This window comes from Schistocerca americana, chromosome 7 (genome assembly GCF_021461395.2).
Source record: "Schistocerca americana isolate TAMUIC-IGC-003095 chromosome 7, iqSchAmer2.1, whole genome shotgun sequence".
Taxonomy (NCBI): domain Eukaryota; kingdom Metazoa; phylum Arthropoda; class Insecta; order Orthoptera; family Acrididae; genus Schistocerca; species Schistocerca americana.
In genome coordinates, this window is record NC_060125.1 from 604951529 (window position 1) to 604975553 (window position 24025).

Consider the following 24025-nt stretch of genomic DNA (forward strand, 5'->3'; position numbering starts at 1 on the left):
GGGAGACTAAGTCTCAAAGTCTCTCCTCACCCTACGCCACTGGGTATTACCATCAGCCACATCTTCACAGTGCTGTACAGAAAGCTAATATAGGACCTGAAAGTGTGTTGACTGCTAAGGTTTGCCTTTTTAATGGTGCCAGTACAGAGTATCCAAAGACTGGGAAAGAGTACTATGATAATCTTGTAAGTGATAGTGAAGTGGGTAGATCTGGACTCTCCCTCAACCCAGTTACAGAGATAATGTGTAAGAGAACAGGATCTTTTTTTAGGATGAAATCAGTTAAGAGGCATCACTGCTTGAGGAAGATTGTCTTACTGGTAGAAATTAATTCAGTAAATAGGAAATGCAGATCAGAAGGCTTGCTGAGTTTGTTTTATCAAAATATGAGTGGAATTGTAGATGAGCTAGATGGATAGCTGGTAGATCTTGACTCTTGACATAATTTGTGTCTTAGAACATTATTTATATTGAGAAGGAATATTATATCTTTCTTGAAGGACAATAACAGGTGCAAACGTGTAACTCTTTTGTATCAGTTGTGAATAAATAGTTGCCACTATGTAAGTTCCAACCCTCATTTATTGTTTCCTTCAGAAGTGTTGACATGCCAGAACATTATACAGAACAACAATAAGGACTTTCCATTATGCAGAACATACACTCCTGGAAATTGAAATAAGAACACCGCGAATTCATTGTCCCAGGAAGGGGAAACTTTATTGACACATTCCTGGGGTCAGATACATCACATGATCACACTGACAGAACCACAGGCACATAGACACAGGCAACAGAGCATGCACAATGTCGGCACTAGTACAGTGTATATCCACCTTTCGCAGCAATGCAGGCTGCTATTCTCCCATGGAGACGATCGTAGAGATGCTGGATGTAGTCCTGTGGAACGGCTTGCCATGCCATTTCCATCTGGCGCCTCAGTTGGACCAGCGTTCGTGCTGGACGTGCAGACCGCGTGAGACGACGCTTCATCCAGTCCCAAACATGCTCAATGGGGGACAGATCCGGAGATCTTGCTGGCCAGGGTAGCTGACTTACACCTTCTAGAGCACGTTGGGTGGCACGGGATACATGCGGACGTGCATTGTCCTGTTGGAACAGCAAGTTCCCTTGCCGGTCTAGGAATGGTAGAACGATGGGTTCGATGACGGTTTGGATGTACCGTGCACTATTCAGTGTCCCCTCGACGATCACCAGTGGTGTACGGCCAGTGTAGGAGATCGCTCCCCACACCATGATGCCGGGTGTTGGCCCTGTGTGCCTCGGTCGTATGCAGTCCTGATTGTGGCGCTCACCTGCACGGCGCCAAACACGCATATGACCATCATTGGCACCAAGGCAGAAGCGACTCTCATCGCTGAAGACGACACGTCTCCATTCGTCCCTCCATTCACGCCTGTCGCGACACCACTGGAGGCGGGCTGCACGATGTTGGGGCGTGAGCGGAAGACGGCCTAACGGTGTGCGGGACCGTAGCCCAGCTTCATGGAGACGGTTGCGAATGGTCCTCGCCGATACTCCAGGAGCAACAGTGTCCCTAATTTGCTGGGAAGTGGCGGTGCGGTCCCCTACGGCACTGCGTAGGATCCTACGGTCTTGGCGTGCATCCGTGCGTCGCTGCGGTCCGGTCCCAGGTCGACGGGCACGTGCACCTTCCGCCGACCACTGGCGACAACATCGATGTACTGTGGAGACCTCACGCCCCACGTGTTGAGCAATTCAGCGGTACGTGCGCCCGGCCTCGTGCATGCCCACTATATGCCCTCGCTCAAAGTCCGTCAACTGCACATACGGTTCACGTCCATGCTGTCGCGGCATGCTACCAGTGTTAAAGACTGCGATGGAGCTCCGTATGCCACGGCAAACTGGCTGACACTGACGGCGGCGGTGCACAAATGCTGCGCAGCTAGTGCCATTTGACGGCCAACACCGCGGTTCCTGGTGTGTCCGCTGTGCCGTGCGTGTGATCATTGCTTGTACAGCCCTCTCGCAGTGTCCGGAGCAAGTATGGTGGGTCTGACACACCGGTGTCAATGTGTTCTTTTTTCCATTTCCAGGAGTGTATATTTTGAGGCTGTGCAGGAGTATGTGAATTATCAAGAGAAATTCTTTTAACTGTAATCCTTTCTGGATGGGGTATGTGAATTATCATGGGAAATGCTTTTAACTGTAATACTTTCTGGATATTCTAGTTCAAAATTGTCTCCAGGCTTTGACACTACTCTATGAATAGTCCTTTATAAAGACATCATGTTAATTTTGAGTCAGAATTTCCCTATTAACTTTTTTTTATTCTCTGGGAGAAAGAGTCTTACTGGATCACACAGTAAGTAAAATTACTGGTGGCCTCTCAGATATTAACATCAAAAGAATCAAGACAGTCATATGCCAGTTAAAAATGAAAGATTTAGATATGTGGATCCACTTTCAATGCAGTCATTTAAAGCCAGTCTGAAAGCCCACACTTGCAAAGAAGTCTACAATACACACTACTTGAAAAAAAATCTAAAGTGTTGTGCTACTTGGATTCTTTTTTATTAAATGTACCTGCATAACTTAAGAACATGTGTATTTTGAATCTACAGTGTATGAATGCAAGAATGTAAGAATTATATTATAATGTTATACGTTAAGCTCATACCTGTTTTGTCACATGCTGGAGGCAAATAACTAAATACATAAAACAGTGGTAACTTCAGGTAGGAATGTCAGCAATATTAGGATAGATTGCTACTCACCATAAAGATGACCTATTGAGTCACAGACGGGCACAACAAAAATAATGTTACACATTATGGCTTTCAGCCAAAGCCTTCTTCAGCAAAGAAAACACATGCTCATTCATGCAAGCAAGTGTACGTCATGCACACATGACCACTACCACCAGCAGCTCTTTGCTGAAGAAGGCTTTCGCCAAAAGCTATAACGTGTAACATTATTTTTGTTTTGCTTGTCTGCAATTCAATGGGTCATCTTTATGGTGAGTAGCAAACTCTTTTCCTGACAGTGTTAATAAATAAGTAAATATATTTAAATACAGCAAACAAAACTAGAAGACAAACAGGCAATCAGTCTAAATAATTAATAGCATTAGAATAACAACTACTGGCAAATGAGATCTGGATTGTAACACAAAGCATAGTACCAGCCAAGTTACAGAATTTCACTACAGGCAAGACTGCAAAGTAGTGAAGAATTAACAGACAAATCTAGTGCATTGCGCCAAATGAATAGGAAGCTTCCAGAATAAAATTAAAACTAAAGAGTTAGTCCTGAAAGAAGTATCAGGGCAAAAGGTGGGTACTCAATGTATTACGTAATTTCTGTTAGTGATCTGCTGTAGTTATTCAAAAGATTTAATAACTACTTCCTGTCAATAGCCGGCAAGTTAAACTGAAATATCATTGGTACTAGAAGTATGCAGAACTTTAAAAGCTGCTGTTAAGAGACAGCTATATCACATGCAGCTACAACAAATGAATAAGGAGCAAGATTATTCAAGCAATTAAATATCTTAAGACAAAAAAGTGAATATGTTCATTATGTTGTTGATGTAATTTCTATTGAGTTGTAGTATTTATCAGCAATATGTAAGAAGTGTAACCAACTTCCAATTTTATAAACAACACCTTATTTTCGTTACAGGTCTCGCCTGGCTCATTATACCATCCGGAATAGGTTATTACTCAACCTCATTTACATACAACTCGTGGCGCATCTTTCTCCTCATGTGTGCACTACCAAGTTTCATTGTTGCTGTATTGCTTGTCTTTCTGCCAGAGAGCCCCAAGTTTCTCATAATGAGAGGCAAGAAAGATAAAGCACTCAACATTTTCCAGCGCATCTACCAGATCAACACAGGGAAACCAGCTGATACTTACCAGGTGGGAATTTTTTTTTTAAGGCCAAAATTGTCAATGTCAAAGATTTTTCAGCAGCACAGCTTGTGTTACTCTTTGATTATGGTATTGAACTGTGTAGAATTGTACCCATGCACAAAAATAACCCACCCTTGAAACAATATACCAATACAACTGGGGGCTGGGCCAATTCACACATAGGTTGCACTTATATTAAATATTTATTTTCCAAGAACATCACAGTACCTTAAATTGTTTTTTTCACACTAACCGTGTATAAAGAATTCTTTACTAAAGCCAAACTTATTTTGGATACAATATCCTTAAAAACACTACAGCTTGGCCAACCAACACCAATTATCATTTTCAACATTTTAAGAAAAATTCAAGCAATGTTATTAAAAGGTAGAATTATTAAGATTCCAAAATATTTTAAAACAAGGACGGATCTTAACATGCCTCTGCAATTCAAATTTGAGGTCAAAATTAACCGATTTGAACAGATTCACAGCATTTCTCATAACATAGCTCAACTTAGTCCATTGCTTAACAAGACAAGACAGATTAAAGTTAGATGGAATATTATAATTCACTGCTGCTGAACACAATGTTTGCCACATTTCTTAAACCACTGCTACAATCCATACTGTCCACTCTTGTACCCTTCCACATAAAACTCGTCGCAGTGGCAAACAGCTTTGAGCCCCACCATCCATTGGCGTCAATTAGTGGCTTCCAAGACAGCTGTCTCTCCTACATAAGCTCTCCCCTGTGTGCCACTGCTAAGACCCACTCAACTCATTGCTCCTAGCCTGTGCTCGCAGCACCAAAATACAGACCCAGCATACTGACCATTCCAGTAGTAGGTGCATGGTATGGACTTCCTACAGACAGTTGGCCAAGTACCAGACTCAGAATGCATAAAATGTATTTGCAGTTACGAATATGGAAAACCATTAGCTGTGTAATGGAATGACAACACTGAAAATGTGTGCCGGACTGGGACTCGAACCCAGATTTCCCACTTGTCACAAGCAGTCATCTTACCATTAGGTTGTCCAAGTACGACTCATGGCCAGACCAAAACTTCCATATGTTATCAACCATGTGTCTACAACTTTCACTCTTACATTCATTAAGTATAATCCTGTACAGGAGAGACATTTTAATTGAAAGTCACTTGCATGGTGTTGGTAGTTAAATTTGATATTGCAGTGCCTGTTCACATGTCCGAAGCAACATTGCTGTGTACTTCTGAACAACACAGGCACAGCTATGTTGTAGATTCGAAATATGTGAGAACTGACACAAGAGTAAGAATTTCTATAGTAAGCTAAATCCATGGGTGAAACAAGGATAGATTAATTTTTTACAAATAGTAACAGTCAAGAAATTAGTGCCTAAATAACTGATATTGGTGAAGTTATTATAGAAGGTATCTCAATGAATATTGAATTCGAGAAACTGGACATAAAAGTGCCCTTTAACTTCTATATATAATAATTACTGCTCTCGGAAACCACAACTAGATGAAATTAATCAGGATAAAATATAATTATTTGTATAAAATGATTGATCACTACTTGCCAAATAGTTGAAGTGTTGAATAGCAGATGGTCATATCAAGAGGAATGATTATTGCCTAAACTTTTGAACAACTCTATCTTTGTACTAAAGCTCTGCCAGTAATTGTTTTACTCCATACCTGTGTACTGTGTAACACCTTGTCCATCTGATGGACAGTGATCCATCCTCCTATATTTACTGGACCAGAACAGTAGTAGTCCACAGCAGCAGCATAGTGACTTAACATAAGAAAGGGAATAAGGGAAAGTGCCACTGCCAATAGGGTTAATACAGACCTGCTACAGAAATTCCCCGTCTTCTCACTTCTCAGCTTCCTTCTTGTGCACAAAAATTTCATTATTCAGTTTTTGTGACGTCATACCAGCTTATGTTTTCCTCTATTTGTCCCATATATCTCACTGTATCTTCTTGCATCCCTGCCCCCTCTTTCTACACACACACTCACACACACACACACACACACACACACACACACACACACACACGCGTGCACATTCTAACTTTTACAGTCTTCAAAGCTCTCTCTCTCTCTCTCTCTCTCTCTCTCTCTCTCTCTCTCTCTCTCTCTCTCTCTCTCTCTCTCTCTCTCTCTAGGCATATAACAGTGTTTTAGATTTTAAATCATTATATGAATGCTTTTACAGGTTAAGGAACTAATTGTTGACCTTCCTAAATACGATCCCGAGAAGAGAAAGGAGAAAAAACTACTGGCATGTTGGAAAGTTAGAGAGATGCTTAGTGATATCATGAGCAACAGCAAACATTTGTTCATGCCACCTATATTAAAATTTACTCTCATTTCAATAACAATAAACTTCACATTCCATATAGGGTGAGTAAGATATGTTAAAAACTATTACTTATATACGTTTATAGTACTAAGTACATACAGATACTTAGTAGTTCACTAATAGTTGTACAAAATAAATATCATAAAGTGAAACCACAGTAGAACTGACATTCAGATATTGACTTCAAGTTCCAGTTCTTGTTAATTTTGATGAATCAGAGTAGTTCAATTTTAACTTTAATTATTGGTGTGGGCTACTATAAAATTGAAAGTCAAACACCTAGAGGTTCATCTGCATCCTGAAAAACAGAGATCATCATTGGTGGTTGTTAAAAATGCTACACAGGAGACAGGAATTGGGAAATTGAAAAAGGAATATGCAGAAAGTAACAATATTATGAAAATGAAAGTTGCTGCTCACCATATAGCGGAGATGCTGAGTCACAGATAGGCACGACAAAAGACCGTCACAAAAAGGCCCATAAGGCCTTCATCAAAAATAGTTCACGGACACACACACACACACACACACACACACACACACACACACACACGACTGCAGTCTCAGGCAACTGTAGCCACACTGCGAGCAGCAGCACCAATGCATGATGGGAGTGGCAACTGGGTGAGGTTAAGGAGGATGCTGGGGTGAGAAGGGGGAGAGATAGTAGGGTAGTGGTGGCGGACAGTGCAGTGCCGCTGGGGAGGGAGCGTGCAGGGACGAGGTGGAGAAGGTAGGGCAGCTAGGTGCAGCCGGGAGGTTAGACGGAAGGCAGGGGAGAGGTGGGGACAGGGGGTACAGAAAAGGAAAGAAGTAAAAAGTCTGGGTGTGATGGTGGAGTGAGGGCAGTGTAGTGCTGTAATGGAAACAGGAGGCTGGATGTGTGAGGACAATGACTAATGAAGATTGAGGCCAGGAGAGTTATGAGAATGCAGGATATATTGCAGGGACTGCACCTAGCGGCCAACCCTCTCCACCTTTTCCCTGCCCGCTCCCCAGCAGCACTGCACTGCTCGCCATCCCTACCCTACTATCCCTTCCCCTCCCTGCCCCAGCCTCCTCCTTACCCCCTCTCAGTTGAGTCGGGACTCCCATCATGCACTGGTGCTGCTGCACACAGTGTGGCTACAGTTGCCTGAGATGGCAGTCATGTGTGTGAGAGTTGCATTTGCCTGAGAGTGTCGAGAGAGAGAGAGAGAGAGAGAGAGAGAGAGAGAGAGAGTGTGTGTGTGTGTGTGTGTGTGTGTGTGTGTGTGTGTGTGTGTGTGTGTGTGTGTGTGTGACCTATTTTTGATTAAGAGCTTTATTTGTGACAGTCTTTTTGTTGTCTTGTTGTCCCTATATGTGAATCAGCATCTCCGCTATATGGTGAGTAGCAACTTTACTTTTCATAATATTGTGACATTCCATCCTGGATTTTCCATTGTTTGAATATGCAGAAAGAAAATTCTTGGTTGTTTTGATATAAAATGTGTAAGTGATGTGCAAGATATGGAATACATTGAAAAGACACCCACAAGATCACTGAAAGAAGAAGAGGAAGACAAATTAGCAGTCTTAATAAGTAAGACTACACTTTCAGCAGGACAGCTAGTTCTGCCTGAGAAATTGTTAATTTGTAAGGAGTACATCTGAAATGTCAGATTTCAGTATTTATATGTAACCACTATATTGGAAGGTGATAAATATACATTCGTGCCAATGCTGTGTCAGCATATTGCACAATATGAGCATAATTAAAATATGTTCACTTTCTTTTTACATGATTATATTTGTCACAGAGTTATCGAGCATTGCATTACAAAGTGTAGCTGACACTTCACAATGCTTGAGTGAAGCACTTTCTCATCACCTTCATGTGGTGACGTTAACCATTGGTGAAATTTCCTAGATGGCCACTAGTTATGACAAATTGTAGAACAGTCAGGTGACAAGCAACAAGCTTAGGTGAGGTATGATCTATTAAGTGAAAAATGGTGAAAGTAGGCAGTCTGAGAGGGGGAGAGGGGGGGGGGGGGGGACACTGAATCCAAATGCGAAAATAAGTATTTCTCTTGTTGTGTGGGTCTCTGTTGCTCTCAATCCCAAGGCTTACTGATGTTATATTCAATATATCTGCAATTATGTCATCAGTGCTGTGAATTTGTCTTGGGGAGCGGTAGCAAGGATTTAGTGTCTTATATTCTGACAAAGCTTGGTAACATTTTTTTTTTTTTTTTTTTTTTTTTTTTTTTCAGTCAGCAATTGCCAAAGGGAAAAACATCACAAACTGAAAAACACCCAGTTTCAGATTAAGGATTAAAAAAGGATGCTTAAAAGAGCATTCACTAATGTGTGCTTACTATGCATATTTTATTGTGCATCTGAAATATGGCCTCACATTCTGGAGAAATTCCCCAGCAACTTCACAAGACATTTAAAATTCAAAAGAGAGCCATTAGATTTATTACAGGGAGCAGAGGTAGACAGTCATGTAAACCCTAGTTTGAAACATTGAAATGCAACAATTGCCATTCATGTATTTTTTAAATGTAATTGACCATGATTGTAGTAGCATGAGAGTGATGGTGCTAGTAAGAGAAAAAATTTGATGTATACAATTGCAATACAAAATGAAAATAAACAGACATGTAGTACAAGTTTGTGTCAGAAAAGTACATGCTGTAAAGGAATGAAACTGTGCAGCAAGTTGCCAGATGATATAAAATATATTTTAAATATAAATGCATTTGTAAGATCTAAAGGACATATAGGCTTACTTACAAGCACATTTTTTAAAAAAGTACTAGGTTTACATAATGTTCTGTATCATCCAGTATATCATGCTGAATATGGTCAAATGAGCCACATTCATTTCTCAATGTCACCTAAACACTTGCCTGAGTTCATTAAAGAGGTAATTTGGTAGGAAAGTGCTGGCGGAATGTAAATATTTTAGGAATAAATGAAACCACTTACCGAGAAGCAGAAGCATTGAGTTATTGCCAGCCACACACAACAAAGAAAGAAAACTTGCATGCTTTTGAAAGGGGGGGGATGGAATTTTTGTGTGTGTGTGTGTGTGTGTGTGTGTGTGTGTGTGTGTGTGTGTGTGTGCGCGCGCGCACGCGCGTGCCTGTCAACAACTCAATGATTCTGCTTTTCAGTAAGTGGCCTCCTTCATTCCTAAAGCATTTAACAAGGTAATTTGTTCCCTAAAGACATATTATGAGTTGCACCACTAAGAATCTTGGCAAAGAAAGAGAAAATTACACCACTATTTCGTTTATTATAATTTGGTTTTGTACATTATTTTTTTAAGGACATAATTTTCTCTCTACATAATCCATTACAAAGCAGAACTCGGTAAAAAAAATTTATATATGTAGCTCTAATTTGTTCTGGGCTTTTCAATTGGGATGCAATGATGAAAACAGTAAATATGAGAGAGGCCAGTAGTTAGATGCTATTCTTATTTTTGTAGATTCATGTCACCAGTCGATGTTTTCATTAATAAGAGTATTTAAAATATATCTGATGGCAAAGTAGCTATTATCCTTCCCTCGCCTTCATTCTGTCTTCCCTCAAAAGGTTAATCTGCAAGGTTTTGTACTGTACTCTCATTGGCCTTGTTGTCTACAAATGCATAAGAGATTGGACAAGTCAGTTTAATATACATAAAAATGAAAGTGAGTACTATTTATACTTATTTAAAATTACAGTAATACATTTAAACATTGGTCAACTGAGTAGAAGCAATGATGCTGTAAATAAACATTGAAGATGTTCCACAGGCTTTGGCCTCAGTATTTGCTTTTATGTTTTCACAAAGTTTGTTACAAAGTTTAATTTCCATATGGAAACTACCATTTTGGATCAGGAATGTGTTAGTTTCAGTCCTATGTATGTAAGTGTGGCACAGTGGTCATGGACATCACAGGTTTTTTTCCACTGGTGGGTTACATAAGTGCTTTCACTGATGTTTTAAAGAAGGCTAAGATATCACAAGTTGCTCAGTGTTTATATTTCCTTATTTTATATTTTAAGACAGTAAACTGACTTTAAAAGTTTTCAGTTCTATGATGTTTAAGTTAGCTATAAATTTTCAGCTGTATCTCCTGGCTCTTGAAGTCATCAGCATGGTTTAATAATGACCTTGTGTAGCACATTGATTGCTATAAGGTTCGTCACTTGTAACGTTCTTTGTTTAGTGTGGTACTATGTACAAATATGACACGATACCAGAAAATCGTATAGCTGCACCTTACCAAAGTCCAGGAAGTAAGGAGTCACAACAGTTGTTTACATTTTTCATATACTGATCAGTATTAAAATTTTCTGGAGAGAGAAGTTGAATTTGAAAACAGAATATGGTGAAAGAGTGTTATCTATTTTTAAATCACTTCAATTCTGCAATTATCATAAAATTTCTACAAATGTTTCTGGGGGAGTGTTTGTGTGGTGTGTCACTGGATCACTGCTGGACATACAAACATATTGCTTTCTATTATGTAGGTACTATGGTCTCATGATGTGGTTTCCTGAACTCTTCAACCGCTTTGATGAATATGGGCGCATGCATCCTGGACAGTCAGCATCTGTGTGTGAAGTGACGGATTTTGTAGTGAAGTATGGTTCACATTCAGATGAGAATGTATGCAGTGATAAAATTGAGAGCCAAGTCTTCATGGAATCATTGATCACAGTTGCTTCTGCCATACCCAGTAATATCATTGCTGTTCTTGGCATGGATCATTTGGGCCGTAAATTCTTCCTAGGTAATATATATATTTTACAACATAAGGAATTTGATATTTATTGTGCACTGTTGATTAACATATCATGTAACACCATAACTCCAGTCACAGCTTTTGTTAATGGTGATTATGACATTTTTAAATAACTAAATCCATACAAATATGGTATGGAAAGTTCTCCCACCAACATAAATCGCGCATGAGGACCATGAAGATAAGATATGAGAAATTAGGGCTCATACAGAGGTGTACAGACAGTCATTTTTCCCTCACTCTATTTTCTAGTGGAACAGGAGTGGGAAATAACAAGTAGTGGTACAGGGTACCCTTCGCCACACACCTTAAGGTGGCTTGTGGAGTATCAATGTAGATGTAGATGTAAATGTAGACGTAGATGAAGAAACCCTATAAACTCCATGAGCTTTTGTTTTATAATTTTTACAATTGTATTAACTTCAGTGAAGGATGTCTATGCTACTTCTAGTTCCTTAAGATTTTGTGGATTTACATTTTTGATATATTATCTTGCTTCTTCAACTGAACCATCTAATCCTGTATTTGCTGTTACATTTACAAAATAATTTTTAAAAGTACTTGCAGCTTATGAATTATCAATTAAACATTGGCATTTAGTTTAATTGTTATGGAATCTTGTTCTCTGAATGGCTCTCCTGTCTTCCATTGTCAATGTCCCATATCATATTATCTGCATTATTTATTCCTGTCAGGACATGCATACTTCTTGACACTTTAATGACTTGCCTTAGAATACTACAGCATTTTTTATAGTATGTGAGTAATGTTGGATATTGACTTACTCTGGCTGTTACATAAATTTCCCTCTTCCTCTTACAGTAGATTTTAATTCCCTTATGCATCCACAACTTACCTTTATTTATTATTTTTATGGATCTTCAGGATAATTTTTTAGGAAAGCAACTTTCAAATATTGACACATCTTTACTACGGAATAAATTGAATTTGAAGGGTTTGCTGTTAGTGATTCTTCTGAATGAATTGTGCCGCAAGGGGTGTAAATTTACTTGGTGTCCTTCTCAGGAGGCTGCATTCTTAGCTCTTAAACAGGCAGTACAGTCTGCACCAGTGTTAGATGTACTGGATTTTAATGAAAAATTTATTTTACAAACTGACGCCTCAGGGCAAGGACTCGGATGGGTTCTGTTACAAGAAAAAGAAGGGGAGCGGAGGGCTGTTACTTATGCTTCTAGGAGGTTAAATGAATTGGGGAAGAAGTACTCCATATATGAGCTAGACACTGTCACTGTTTTGTTTGAGATGGGGAAATTTAACTACTCCCTGGAGCACCAGAAATTTATGCTGGAAACAGACAATAAAGTCCTGAGATGGATACTCAATAGACCCCATAAGACAGAACGAATTGTGAGGTGGACTCAACAAGATTCTCAGACTTAGATTTGAGATCTGCAATATCAAGGGCTCTGACAACATATTGGCCAATAATTTAAGCTGCATGTAAGAAAAGGAGGATGATAGTCCAACAGATCATCCTCCAGAGGATGAACAGGAACAGACAGGTCAAATTGGTTCCATCCTGACTCAGATTCCTTGTCTGTTCAGAGATGTTAGAGAATTTCAAGATCAGAATGAACATTTGAGAGTCATCAAGCAGAGGACTGAGGGTGCTGAGTGTGCCAATCCTTATTCAGGTGCTGTGTTGCAAGGTGTGTGGCTCGGACAACTGAAGGTTGTAGTACCTGAGGAACTGATCCCACTGCACTGTCATTTAAGTATTTCCATGAATCCCAAGTGTGAGGGGGGGGGTGTTAGGAGGTACACAAAACATGGTGGGAAAAGATGAGGAACTTTTCTTGTGGCCAAAAATGGCTGCAGAGATTAACAACAGGGTAGCCAACTGTCAGGATGTGCTCTGAGTAAACTTGCTCAGATATCAGGGTCAGGTACTTGACATCAAAACCCACTGATAAGGCATTTCATTGCATATGTACTGATTTCGTCAGTCCCCTCCCAAGATATAGAGATAGGAACAAGTATATTTTGGTTTGTATTGATGCCTGTACCAAATTTGTATGGTTGCTACCTATCAGAGGGGCGACCACCCGAGTGGTCACCCAGAATTTAAGTAGGAATTTTGGGACCTTCAGATTGCTGAAATCCATTGTTACTATTCAAATCCCCCTTGTGCTGAGTGCCCTAATTTCAATCTCAGACATGCCCTGATTGCCTACCATCATGAGTATTAAAGTAATTGGTACAGTTCTCTGCTCTGTTTGACCATGGCATTTAATACCATGTGTCATGAGGCTCATGGATCAACACAACCCTGCTTATTTCTGGGGTATCAGGTTGCAACTCCACTGTGCAACTATTGGGTAATGAAGATCTATTGCCTGAAGGGAAGAATCCCAGACAGGTTGCTGCACAGTGGAGGCTGGCCAAGAGAAATATCTGGGAGGTGCACAGGAAGGAAGCTGTGTGTCACAATCAGCAGTACTGGCCAAATTCTTATCGAGTAGGTGATGATGTCTGTGTTAAGAATTTCCAGAGGTTCAGTAGAGGGGCAGAAGGAATCTCTAAAAACCTGTTGCCCAATATAGAGGACCATTGTGTATCAGATTATTTCTTACCCTGGTAATGCTGCTGTTAGGAGATCAGCACTCTGGGCAGGAGGTTACAGTCCACCTCACTCAGATCAAACCAGGTGCTAAGAATTAATGACGGGAGTTTTTGACCCCATGAGAGATTTGGGGGAAGGTGGAGGGGAGTATGTGCTGTGTTGGTAGTGGTGCCACCTATTTTCTACCTTTCTCCTTCTCCAAGGACGAAGTTCATAGTCTGCGCCGTCCAGTGGCACAACAAGGTTGTGAGGCGCTAGTGCATGCTAGAGGGTGCAGTGGCAGGTGGAGCATGAAGGGACATCCAGGACAGCGGCAGGCAGTTATGAAGTGACTAAAAACTTGGGCAGACTGTGGATTGTGTGATCTGCCTGTATTGCTGGTCTCTGGAGTTACATGCCCGAGCTGTCTATCAGTCCTGGTAGTTTGGCAGAACAGTTCTGAGAACGACATGTGATGATTGTAGTGGGAGGCATGGATTACTCGTGACTGAATTGATACTGTTTATCTGGTGGGGCACTGTGTTGCCTTTCAGACTTATGAGTGATGCATGCATGTCATAGTGTAAAAGTAAGACATGTTAGAAGTTGTGTAACTTCCATGAGATACAACTGGTGTGGACATGTGATAGTGAGAGGAACTTGGCCTCTTTTCACCACGCAGAGAACAAAGGAAGATATATTTTGTCTTTTAAACTTCAGGACACTGTTTTAGTGTGTGCTTATTTTACAAAGCCTAATTCATGAAGTACTCAAGGTGACGATGTATTTGGCAGAATCATTTTAATGCACCCATGTTATTTGCCTGTCATGGATTCTTGAAGGTGGTGATATTCAAAGTGTTGGCCATAATGTACAATTATTTGGCAAAAACAAATACTAACAAAGAGATAGAGGGGCTGGCCAGTACTTACCTCAGCTCAGTACAGCCAATAGATACACAAAACAGAACAGAAAATTTACATTCCTAGCTTTCAGAACTTTTTTCCTTCATCAGGAAGGAGAGAGGGGGGAAAAGGGAAGAAGGTAAAGTGGATTCAGTTACTCACAACCCAAGTTATGAAGCAACAGGGAAAGGTAAACTGGGAGGGTAGTAAAGGGGGGGGGGCAAGGGGGAGAGGGAAGGGTAGTGGAAAGGGAGAGAAGCAAAAAAACTGTTAGTGCATTGGTGAAATAGAGGGCTTTGCAGTGCTGGAATGGAAACAGGGAAGGAGCTAGATGGGTGGGACAATTACCAATGACTAACAAAAGTTGAGGCCTGGAGGGTTACGAGAATGTATAATATGTTGCAGAGAGAGTTCCCACCTGCACAGTTCAGAGAAGCTGGTGTTGGTGGGAAGGATCCAGATGGCACGGGCTGTGAAGCAGTCACTGAAATGAAGAATGTTGTGTTAGGTAGCATGCTCAGTAATGGGGTGGTCAACTGTTTCTTGGCCACAGTTTGTCAGTGGCCATTCAAGTGGACAGACAGCTTATTAGCTGTCATGCCCAGATAAAATGCAGCACAGTGGTTGCAGCTTAGATTGTAGATCATATGACTGGTTTCATAGGTAGCCCTGCCTCTGATGGGATAGGTAGTGGAGTGGTTGGTGGATGTCGTCAAATCAAACGCTTTTTAGCCATCTAATTTCCAAACTGTTATTTTATTGGGCTACCAGTTTCAGCAATTTAGCACACCATCTTCAGGCCCCCTGACCAAGGTGCAGGAAGATTCCAACCTGTGTTCCAGTCAAAATAGGGGACAGCATTCAAATACTGCTATTTGTAGATTTATGCTTGATACACCGATCACTTCAACCACCACCTGCCCAGGTTGGAATCTTCCTACACATTGGTCAGTGGGCCTGAAGATGGCATAGTAAATCACTGAAACTGGTCACCAAATAAAATAACAGTTTGGAAATTAGACAGCTGAAAAGTGTTTGATTTGACATCCTGTACTGAACAGTCGAGTCCCACAACCATCTCTGAAAATATGGATGTACAGGGAGTAGGCGATGGTGAGAGATCTTGCATCTATCTCAATTACAGTGATATGAGCCTTGAGGCAAGGGGTTGGGAACAGGGGTTGTGTAGGGATGGACGAGGATCTTGTCTGGTTTTGGTGGATGGCAGAATACCACTGTGGGATTGGAGGGAAGGAGTGCATAGGACATTCGTCATTTCAGGGCACGATGAGAGGCAGTAAAACCTGGACAGAGAATGTGATCCAGTTGCTCCAGTCTTGGGTGGTACTGAATCACAAGGGGAATGCTCTTCTGTGTCCAGTCGGTGGGACTTTGTGACATGAGAAGTGACTGGAAAGATAAGGCATGGGGGATCTGTTTTTGTACAAGGTTATGAGGGTAACTACACTCTGTGAAGGTCTCAGTGAGAGGCTTGTATTTCGAGAGGGACCACTTGTCACTACTTATCCAACTTCCACAGGTGCCTAGGCTGTCTGGAAGGGACTTCTTGATATGGGAAGGGTGGCAACTGTCAAGGTGGAGGTATTCCTGGTGGTTAGTAGGGTTGATATGGACAGAGGTACTGATATAGCCATCTTTGAGTTGGAGGTCAACATCGAGGAAAGTGGCTTGTTGGGTTGAGTAGGACCAGGTGAAACAAATGGGGGAGAAAGTGTTGAGGTTCTGGAGGAATGTGGATAGGGTGTCCACGCCCCTGATCCAAATCATGAAGATTTCATCAGTAAATCTGAAATAGATGAGGTGTTTGGGATTTTGGATGTTTAGGAAGGATTCCTCTAGATGGCCCATGAATAGGTTGACATAGGATGGTGCCATGCGAGTGTCCATAGCGTACTCTGGATTCGTTTGTACCACCCAGTTGTGTTTCCCATCATGTGCAGCTGCTTGCAGTGTGGCCTCAGCAGCCAGAGACTGCAGACTCACTGTGGAGGGTACAGACATACTGTTGTCTGAAATGCTTTTGAACAGTTTCTGAAAATTGGCTTAAGCACCCAACTCGGCAGCCTACAGGCCAGACCTTATCGACAATGTCAGTACAGACACAAGGATTAGCGATCGTGAGTTGCATTTGCATGAGTGTGTGTGTGTGAATATGTTCTATCTCCGACAAAGGCCTTGTTGGCCAAAAGCTCACATTTTCTGACAGTTCTTTTGTTGTGCCTATCTGAAACTCAAAATCTCCACTATATGATAAGTAGCAGCTATCCTTTTCATAATACTGTTACATTCCATCCTGGATTTTCCATTGTTGAACAACTATAAATTAAGTATAGATTACATTTAGTTTGAAAGTACATGCTTATCAAGTGTAACTATGTGTTTAATATTACAAAATCAGATGCATTAGAAGCTTACATGATGGTATTCCTCCATAAGTTAGTGAAAAGAGTTCAGAAGACTAATGATACCATATTACATATTTCAGATAATTGTTTTATTTATATAGAGTAACATTTATGTTGTAATTATGCACAGTCATTAAATGGAGACTCTCATGAATACAACACATAGGAGCAAAATAACTGGTTGGGAACTGTAAATGCAGGGTTCTTATTTTAAAATAGATTCTCAGCCATCGTTAAGAGTATAAAAGGTTGACAGTTTTCTAAAGTAAGTAAAAATGTTATCTGATCTGTGGACACTGATACAGGGTGGTGGAATAGTTGCAAAGCAAATTTGTAGACAAAACACAAATTTAAAATATGGTTAGTAGGCTGGGGGAGGATAATCATTCTTAGTTGTTTCTGCTCTGGTGAGAGACATGGACAATGTGTATTGTTATGTGGGAAGAACAAATCTACTGAAGTTTCACACATAATTCTGCCAGTCACTGAATTACTTAAGAAAGGAGGAAGGGTATTATTCTAATGTAACTAATCAATATGTAATTCATTTACATCTTGTTTAAAAAGTATGTATAAAATGCATCTAGATTATTTTAAGTAAAATGTCCATATTTCTGCACTCTAAATGTTACATGCTATCAACTCACCCTGGCTGCACATAGGCAGCACTAAGTATCTACAGCCATATGACTTGTCTGACATAGTGGTAATAAATTATATGTACAAAGCTTCCCTGTGAAAACTGTGTCAAAATCACTACATTAGTTCCTAAGATTAACCTTCAGTTACAGACAGAAAAATGTAGCAAGGTACTTTAATTTATAATATGTATAGCATACACTTTAACTGATGCCTACTTGCCAGTCAATGAGGATAACTGCAAAAAACATGAAGACGATAATGAAGCTTGGGAAATCTCAGAAAGCATCATCTCAAAAATTCCCTCAAACTGTGTTAAAATTTTAATGGGTGATTTTAGTGCTCAATTAGGTAAAGAGAAAAAAACTAAGAAAATGGTGGTGGATTTCCAGTGCATAAACAAACAAACCAAAATGGCAAAAGACTTGTTGAAATGTGCAAAAATTTTAGCCTTAAAAGTATATCAACACATTTTAAAAAGAACCCATCTAAACAAACAACCTTGGCCTGCACCCAGTACATTTATTGGGTAATTTCAACTCAATCATGTAGCAATTTCATACCCTAGCTACAAAGAAATTACAAATACCCAATTCGGAAAGGAGCTAACATTGATTCTGACCAGTATTTAACATGCATAAAAGTAAAACTTCAATCTCAAAAACTCTTGAAAACAAAAAAAATGTTATCTCAAAATTTGACACTACTAAAATAACCACAACTCTAACAAGCAAACTTGATGAAAAAAACAACCCAACAATTGGCAAAGCCTAAAAGTAAAGTTCATCAAAACAGCACGAAATTAAGTTCCACTTCAAAAGAGACAAAACTACCCTTGGTGGAATGGGGATTGTGAAACAGCATTTAAATCTAAGCATGAGGCTTTCAAAATTTGGAATAGTAACAAAACTGAAAATATGTACAACACATTTCTAACTGTAAGAAAAGAAACATCTAAATTAAACTGTCAGACTAAAAGAAACTACAAAAATGCCCAACTTTTAGAAATTGAAAAAGACTTCCAAAATAACAGTACAAGAAACTTTTATAAAACATTCAAAACAAAACTTACCAGTTAGCAACAAAGTCTGTGCTTCAAAAATGAAAATGGTAGTTTGGCTCTTAACAACCAGGAAAATTGTAAGGTACTTGTTAATTATTTTGAAAAACTATTAAACTGTCCAGAAACAACGAATAAATTCCAACCACAGCAAACTAATAACACCAACCCCAACTTTAAAGAACCTGATGAAATCAAAATAAGTAAACAAATTAAGAGACTTAAAAACAATAAAGCATCCAGAGAAGACTGTATAATTGCAGAGCTACTATAATCAGCTGGCCTGACACTATAAAAGAGATCACTCAACTAATTGGACATATCTGGCAAATTGAGAAAATACCTGAGGACTGGAAAACTGTTCTAATTCATCGATTGCATAAAAAAGGGGATAGAACTGATGTTAATAATTACCCAGGAATCTCTCTTCTTCCTGTCACATATAACATTCTCTCACAGTGTTTAGTTGATCAAACCCAAGAACAGTTATTACAACCTAAAATCGGCGAATATCAAGCAGGCTTTAGACCAAACAGATCCCGTCCAGGACAAATTTTGAATTTAAAGCTAATCTTTAGGCACCAAGGATTTCTAGTAACAATATTTTATGTACATTTGTGAATTTTAAAAAGGCCAATGACTCAGTTGATTGTGAATCTCTTTTCCAAATTTTAAAAGAACAATGGCCAGATAATAAAAATCTAACACTGATTGAGGAAACATTAACTGACACTAGCTCTGAACCATTTGTTATAAAGATGGTATTACACAGGGAGATGGACTCTCCCCACTACTGTTTAACTGTGTTTTGAAAATGTAATTACAGAATGGTGAGAGCAAAAGTTGAGTCAAAATATAGACCAGTCAATCAAGTTAGGTAGAAGTAATATTGGAGTAGATCTGGCAATTTTAACTAAGGGTATGACCACAACTCAGAAACAAATTTAAATTCTTAAAGATGTTGTGGAAAAGGTAGGACTAGAAATATTTGAAAAAATGGAATATGTGACGCGCGACAAACAGGCACAAAAAAAAGTTTTTGAACGTGACACATGGAAAAATAAAAAAGGTTTCTTAATTTAAATACTTGGGGGAAATCATACAAGAAAATGGTGTAGAAAAAGCTGCAAATGAAGTTCACTATCAAAAAATGGCAACTGGATTCAGATTAACACAAAATATTCATAACAAAAAATCACTTTCTAAATTGAGTAAACATAGGCATTACAGCACTGTAATCAAACCTGAATGTCTTTATGGAGCAGATACTGTAATTTTAAAAAGAAAGAGGGATATTGAAGAAATTCAAAAGAAAGAAAGATTATTAAGAATGTATTAGGCCCCAGAATTACTATGGAGAAACTTATAGGCTGAGAAGTAATAAGGAAATAGAAGAATACACAGACATACATGGTGACATGAGAAAACAAAGACTTAAATTTATTGGGCACATTAAAATAATGGCACCCATTAGGCTGACAAAACAAATAGTAGAATTCTACAAAAACAGAAGTAAGGCCAAAATTGATCCAATTAAATGGATCCTTGTGATCAAGGAGAGTCTTAAAGTAGCTGGTATAACTCAAGCAGACATTACAGATTAAAAAAAACATTCAGACAAAAGATCTTGATTGGAAAGATGGTCAGAGGGAAATTAGAAAACGGACTGGAACAGTGTGGCCTGATGAAAGAAAGAGACTTTATTCTGAAAGGATTAAGCCATCAAAACTGAGATTGATTGATTGTAACTCACATGGTTCTATTGGGCCTGTAAATGATTAATAATAATAATAATAATAATAATAATAAGTGTAGATTACACATTTTCTATACCAAGTATCATTACCGACAGTGATCTTAAAATAATGCACATATCTATCTACTGTGTTAACTGAATTTAGATGTAATATACAGACTGTTATATGTGTTAGTGAGCACTGGTTATCCGAAAATACGTTACATCACACAAGGATAGAGGGCTTTACCCTTTCATCTTTTTTTTGTAGGAAAACCTCCATGCATGGAGGAACATGCATATATGTTAGAGAGGACGTCAAACACGAAAATTTAAAGTTCACTAACCAGCTAGGGGAAGAGCAAAACTTCAAAATTTCTGCTACAGAACTGACAAATTTAAATATAATTGTTATTTGCATATATAGAAGCCCAGATGGAAACGTAACTACTTTCGTTGAAAATCTTGAGAAGGCACTTAACAGTATAAAAATAGTTAGTAAAACAACCATCATATGTGGTGATTTTAATATAGATTTCAACAAGAACTCAAAAGACAGATTAAACCTTGAGGCCTTATTAAAAACCTACAACATACATACAACTATCAAATCCCCCACCAGAGTCACCAAATCGTCAAGCAGTGCTATAGATCAGATACTAATAAATACAGATAAATATTTATACAAATCTGGAAATATGAATACAGGCTTCAGTGATCATTATGCACAGTTTATTGAATTCCCAGTAGACACTGCAGGAAATACTGAACAACAAATGACAAGAAAAGGTAGAAATTTTAGCAAGCACAACCTAGAACACTTCAGGCATTTACTGAAAAAAGAAACATGGAATGATATAGACAACTATGAGGACACATGTAAAAAGTTTGACAAGTTCATGGAAATATTCTCCCATTATTTCAATATTTCTTTTCCAGTTAAAAACCAAACATTAAAAACTAAAAAAAGAAATGTTACATGGCTGACGAAAGGCATTAAAATATCATGTGCTGAAAAGAGGAGACTTTATGAAATCTCAAAAACACAAAATGTTACAGAAGAATTTCTGGTGCATTTCAAGAATTATAAGAGAGTGCTTCACAAAGTCATAAAAGAATCTAAAAAAACAACAAATGATCACCATATAAAAGTGGCCAGGAACAAAATGAAAGCCATGTGGAAGATAGTCAGAGAACAAGTAGGAAACGAGACCTCCCAAAATGGAAATCTCCAGGTAATCCAAGATGGCAAAAAAATTACAAATCCAGAAGAAGTAGCCAATGCTTTTAATACATACTTTGCAAATATTAGTGAAAAATTACTATCTGACATAGAATCTTCAAATAAAAATCCTGCTACAACACCATCCAATCAAAATAGAAACTGCAACTCCCTATTTCTTACTCCAACCAACCCTAAGGAAATTATACTATCAATAAGAGAGTTAAAAACAAAATTTTCAACAGGTGTGGATGAGATTCCAGATTATGTCATTAAAAATGTGGGGGACCTCATTGCAATACCATTAGCCCACATTTTCAACAGTTCATTAACAAATGGAGTCTTTCCTTCCTGCTTAAAGACAGTGAAACTAAAACCACTGTTCAAAAAGGGTAAGAAAGAAGACATAGCCAATTATAGACCTATTGCCTTGCTATCTACATTTTCTAAAATACTAGAAAAAATTTTTCATAAGAGGTTGCTAGATTTTCTAGAAAAGTGCAAAATATTATCCATAACCCAACATGGCTTCCGGAAAGGCCGATCAACAGAAACAGCAATATATGAATTTCTGGGTGAAGTACTTGAAAAAATTGATAGTGGACAAAAAGTAACTGGCATATGCCTTGATCTGTCTAAGGCTTTTGACATCATAGACCACACTCTATTGCTGCAGAAGCTTGAAAGAATTGGTATCAGAGGTATGCCTAACAGCTGGCTTAGAGCATATCTTACTGACCGCAAGCAAGTAGTAGAAATACATTTTCACAAAGAAAATAAATCAACAAGACATTATTCTGATTATAAAGCAGTAAAATATGGAGTACCTCAGGGCTCGGTACTTGGTCCCATCCTATTTTTGATATATATAAATGACCTAACATCAGCCAACCAGTACCATAGCACTATCCAGTTTGCAGATGACACAAGCATATTAGTCAGCGGGAAGACTGCAGAGATACTACAGACAAGACTGTCTGAGGCATTAACAAATGTTGTAAACTGGTTCAACCAAAACAAACTAATAATAAATAAAAGCAAAACAGTAGCACTAAATTTTCATAATATCAAGAGAAACATTGAAGAGGATATAAGAATTCAGATGTCAGACACGGATATTGCAAGTGTGCCTAATACAAAATTTCTGGGGATCTGGCTACAGGATAATCTTAGATGGGAAACTCACATTGACAACATATTAAAGAAGCTAAGTACCATGTGTTATTTAATGAGAGTGCTAGAAAACTGCTGTCATAAGGACTGTCTAATGACAGTTTACTATTCTAATATACATTCTGTCCTAAAATATGGGATCACTTTTTGGGGTAACTCGCCATCCTGCCTAAAACTATTCAGGATGCAAAAAAGAATAGTGAGAATCATGGCTGGAATAAAAAGGAACAAACCATGTAGACCATTATTTAAAAGGATGGGGATTCTTCCCCTTCCTTGCATTTTCCTATTTGAAAGTGCAATGTTTATAAAGAAATATACAATAACAAATCCTAGTATCCTCCCCAAAAACGAAAATGTTCATCATCATAATACAAGACAGAAAACTGACTTTCATGTACTCCATACAAAAACCAGTTTGTGCCAAAAAGGAACATTACACCATGGAAAAATTATCTACAATAAATTGCCAAGAGAAATTAAAGTAATGACAGATGTAAAAAATTTTAAAGCAGCATTAAAAGAATATCTGTTGACACATTGCTTTTATAGTGTGGAAGAGTTCCTCCAAAATCCTCGAGAGTCTAAGTGATGATTATGCAAATACTGTAACCATTAATATTGGCCTATAAATACATTCAGATGTAATTCTCAAGTTTATAATGGGGTTCAAGTATAAGTTGTATAGCGACTTGCCCAGTATATGAAGTAAAATTCTGTGAATGTAATTCTCTAGTGTACATGTCAGTTCATAGTGTAGAAGAGTTCCTCAAAAATCCTTAGAGCTTAAGAGAGGATCATGCAAATACTTTAATCGTTAATATTGGCTTATACATGTATTCAGTTGTAAACTTCAAGTTTCTAATGTGGTTTAATTATAACTTACACATTGACTTGCCCAGTATATGAAGTGCTGTAAAATTTTGTGAACATAATTTTCTAGTTTCTAAAGTGTTTTAATTGTAAGATATACTTTGACCTGTCCAATATCTGATGTGCTGTACTGTACATGTAAGATTTACTGGACCAATAAATACAATACAATACAATACAATACTGTAAGATGTCATGCTAATAATTTTGATGCATGTGATAATAACAACATACCTGAAAGTAAAATCATTGTATGTGTAGAATGTTTAAAATTTCATAAAATAACAACTTCTTGTACCTAGTAAGTATTTGTAAATAACAGCAGGAGTTTAAAACAGAATATTGGCTATTTTGATATAAGTAACAGCTCTTTTATATCATTTCACATCTTGATAGCTAAG

General features: G+C 38.5%; 1 protein-coding gene across 1 annotated transcript in view; it reads left to right on the plus strand.

The window, feature by feature from the left end:
* Positions 1-24025, plus strand: part of LOC124621998 (synaptic vesicle glycoprotein 2B) — a 394356-nt gene that overhangs the window by 364552 nt on the left and 5779 nt on the right. Inside the window, exons 8-10 of the mRNA XM_047147545.1 lie at positions 3667-3905; positions 6113-6300; positions 10754-11016. Of these exons, the coding sequence (XP_047003501.1) occupies positions 3667-3905; positions 6113-6300; positions 10754-11016 (690 nt within the window). The remainder of the gene's footprint in view (positions 1-3666; positions 3906-6112; positions 6301-10753; positions 11017-24025) is intronic.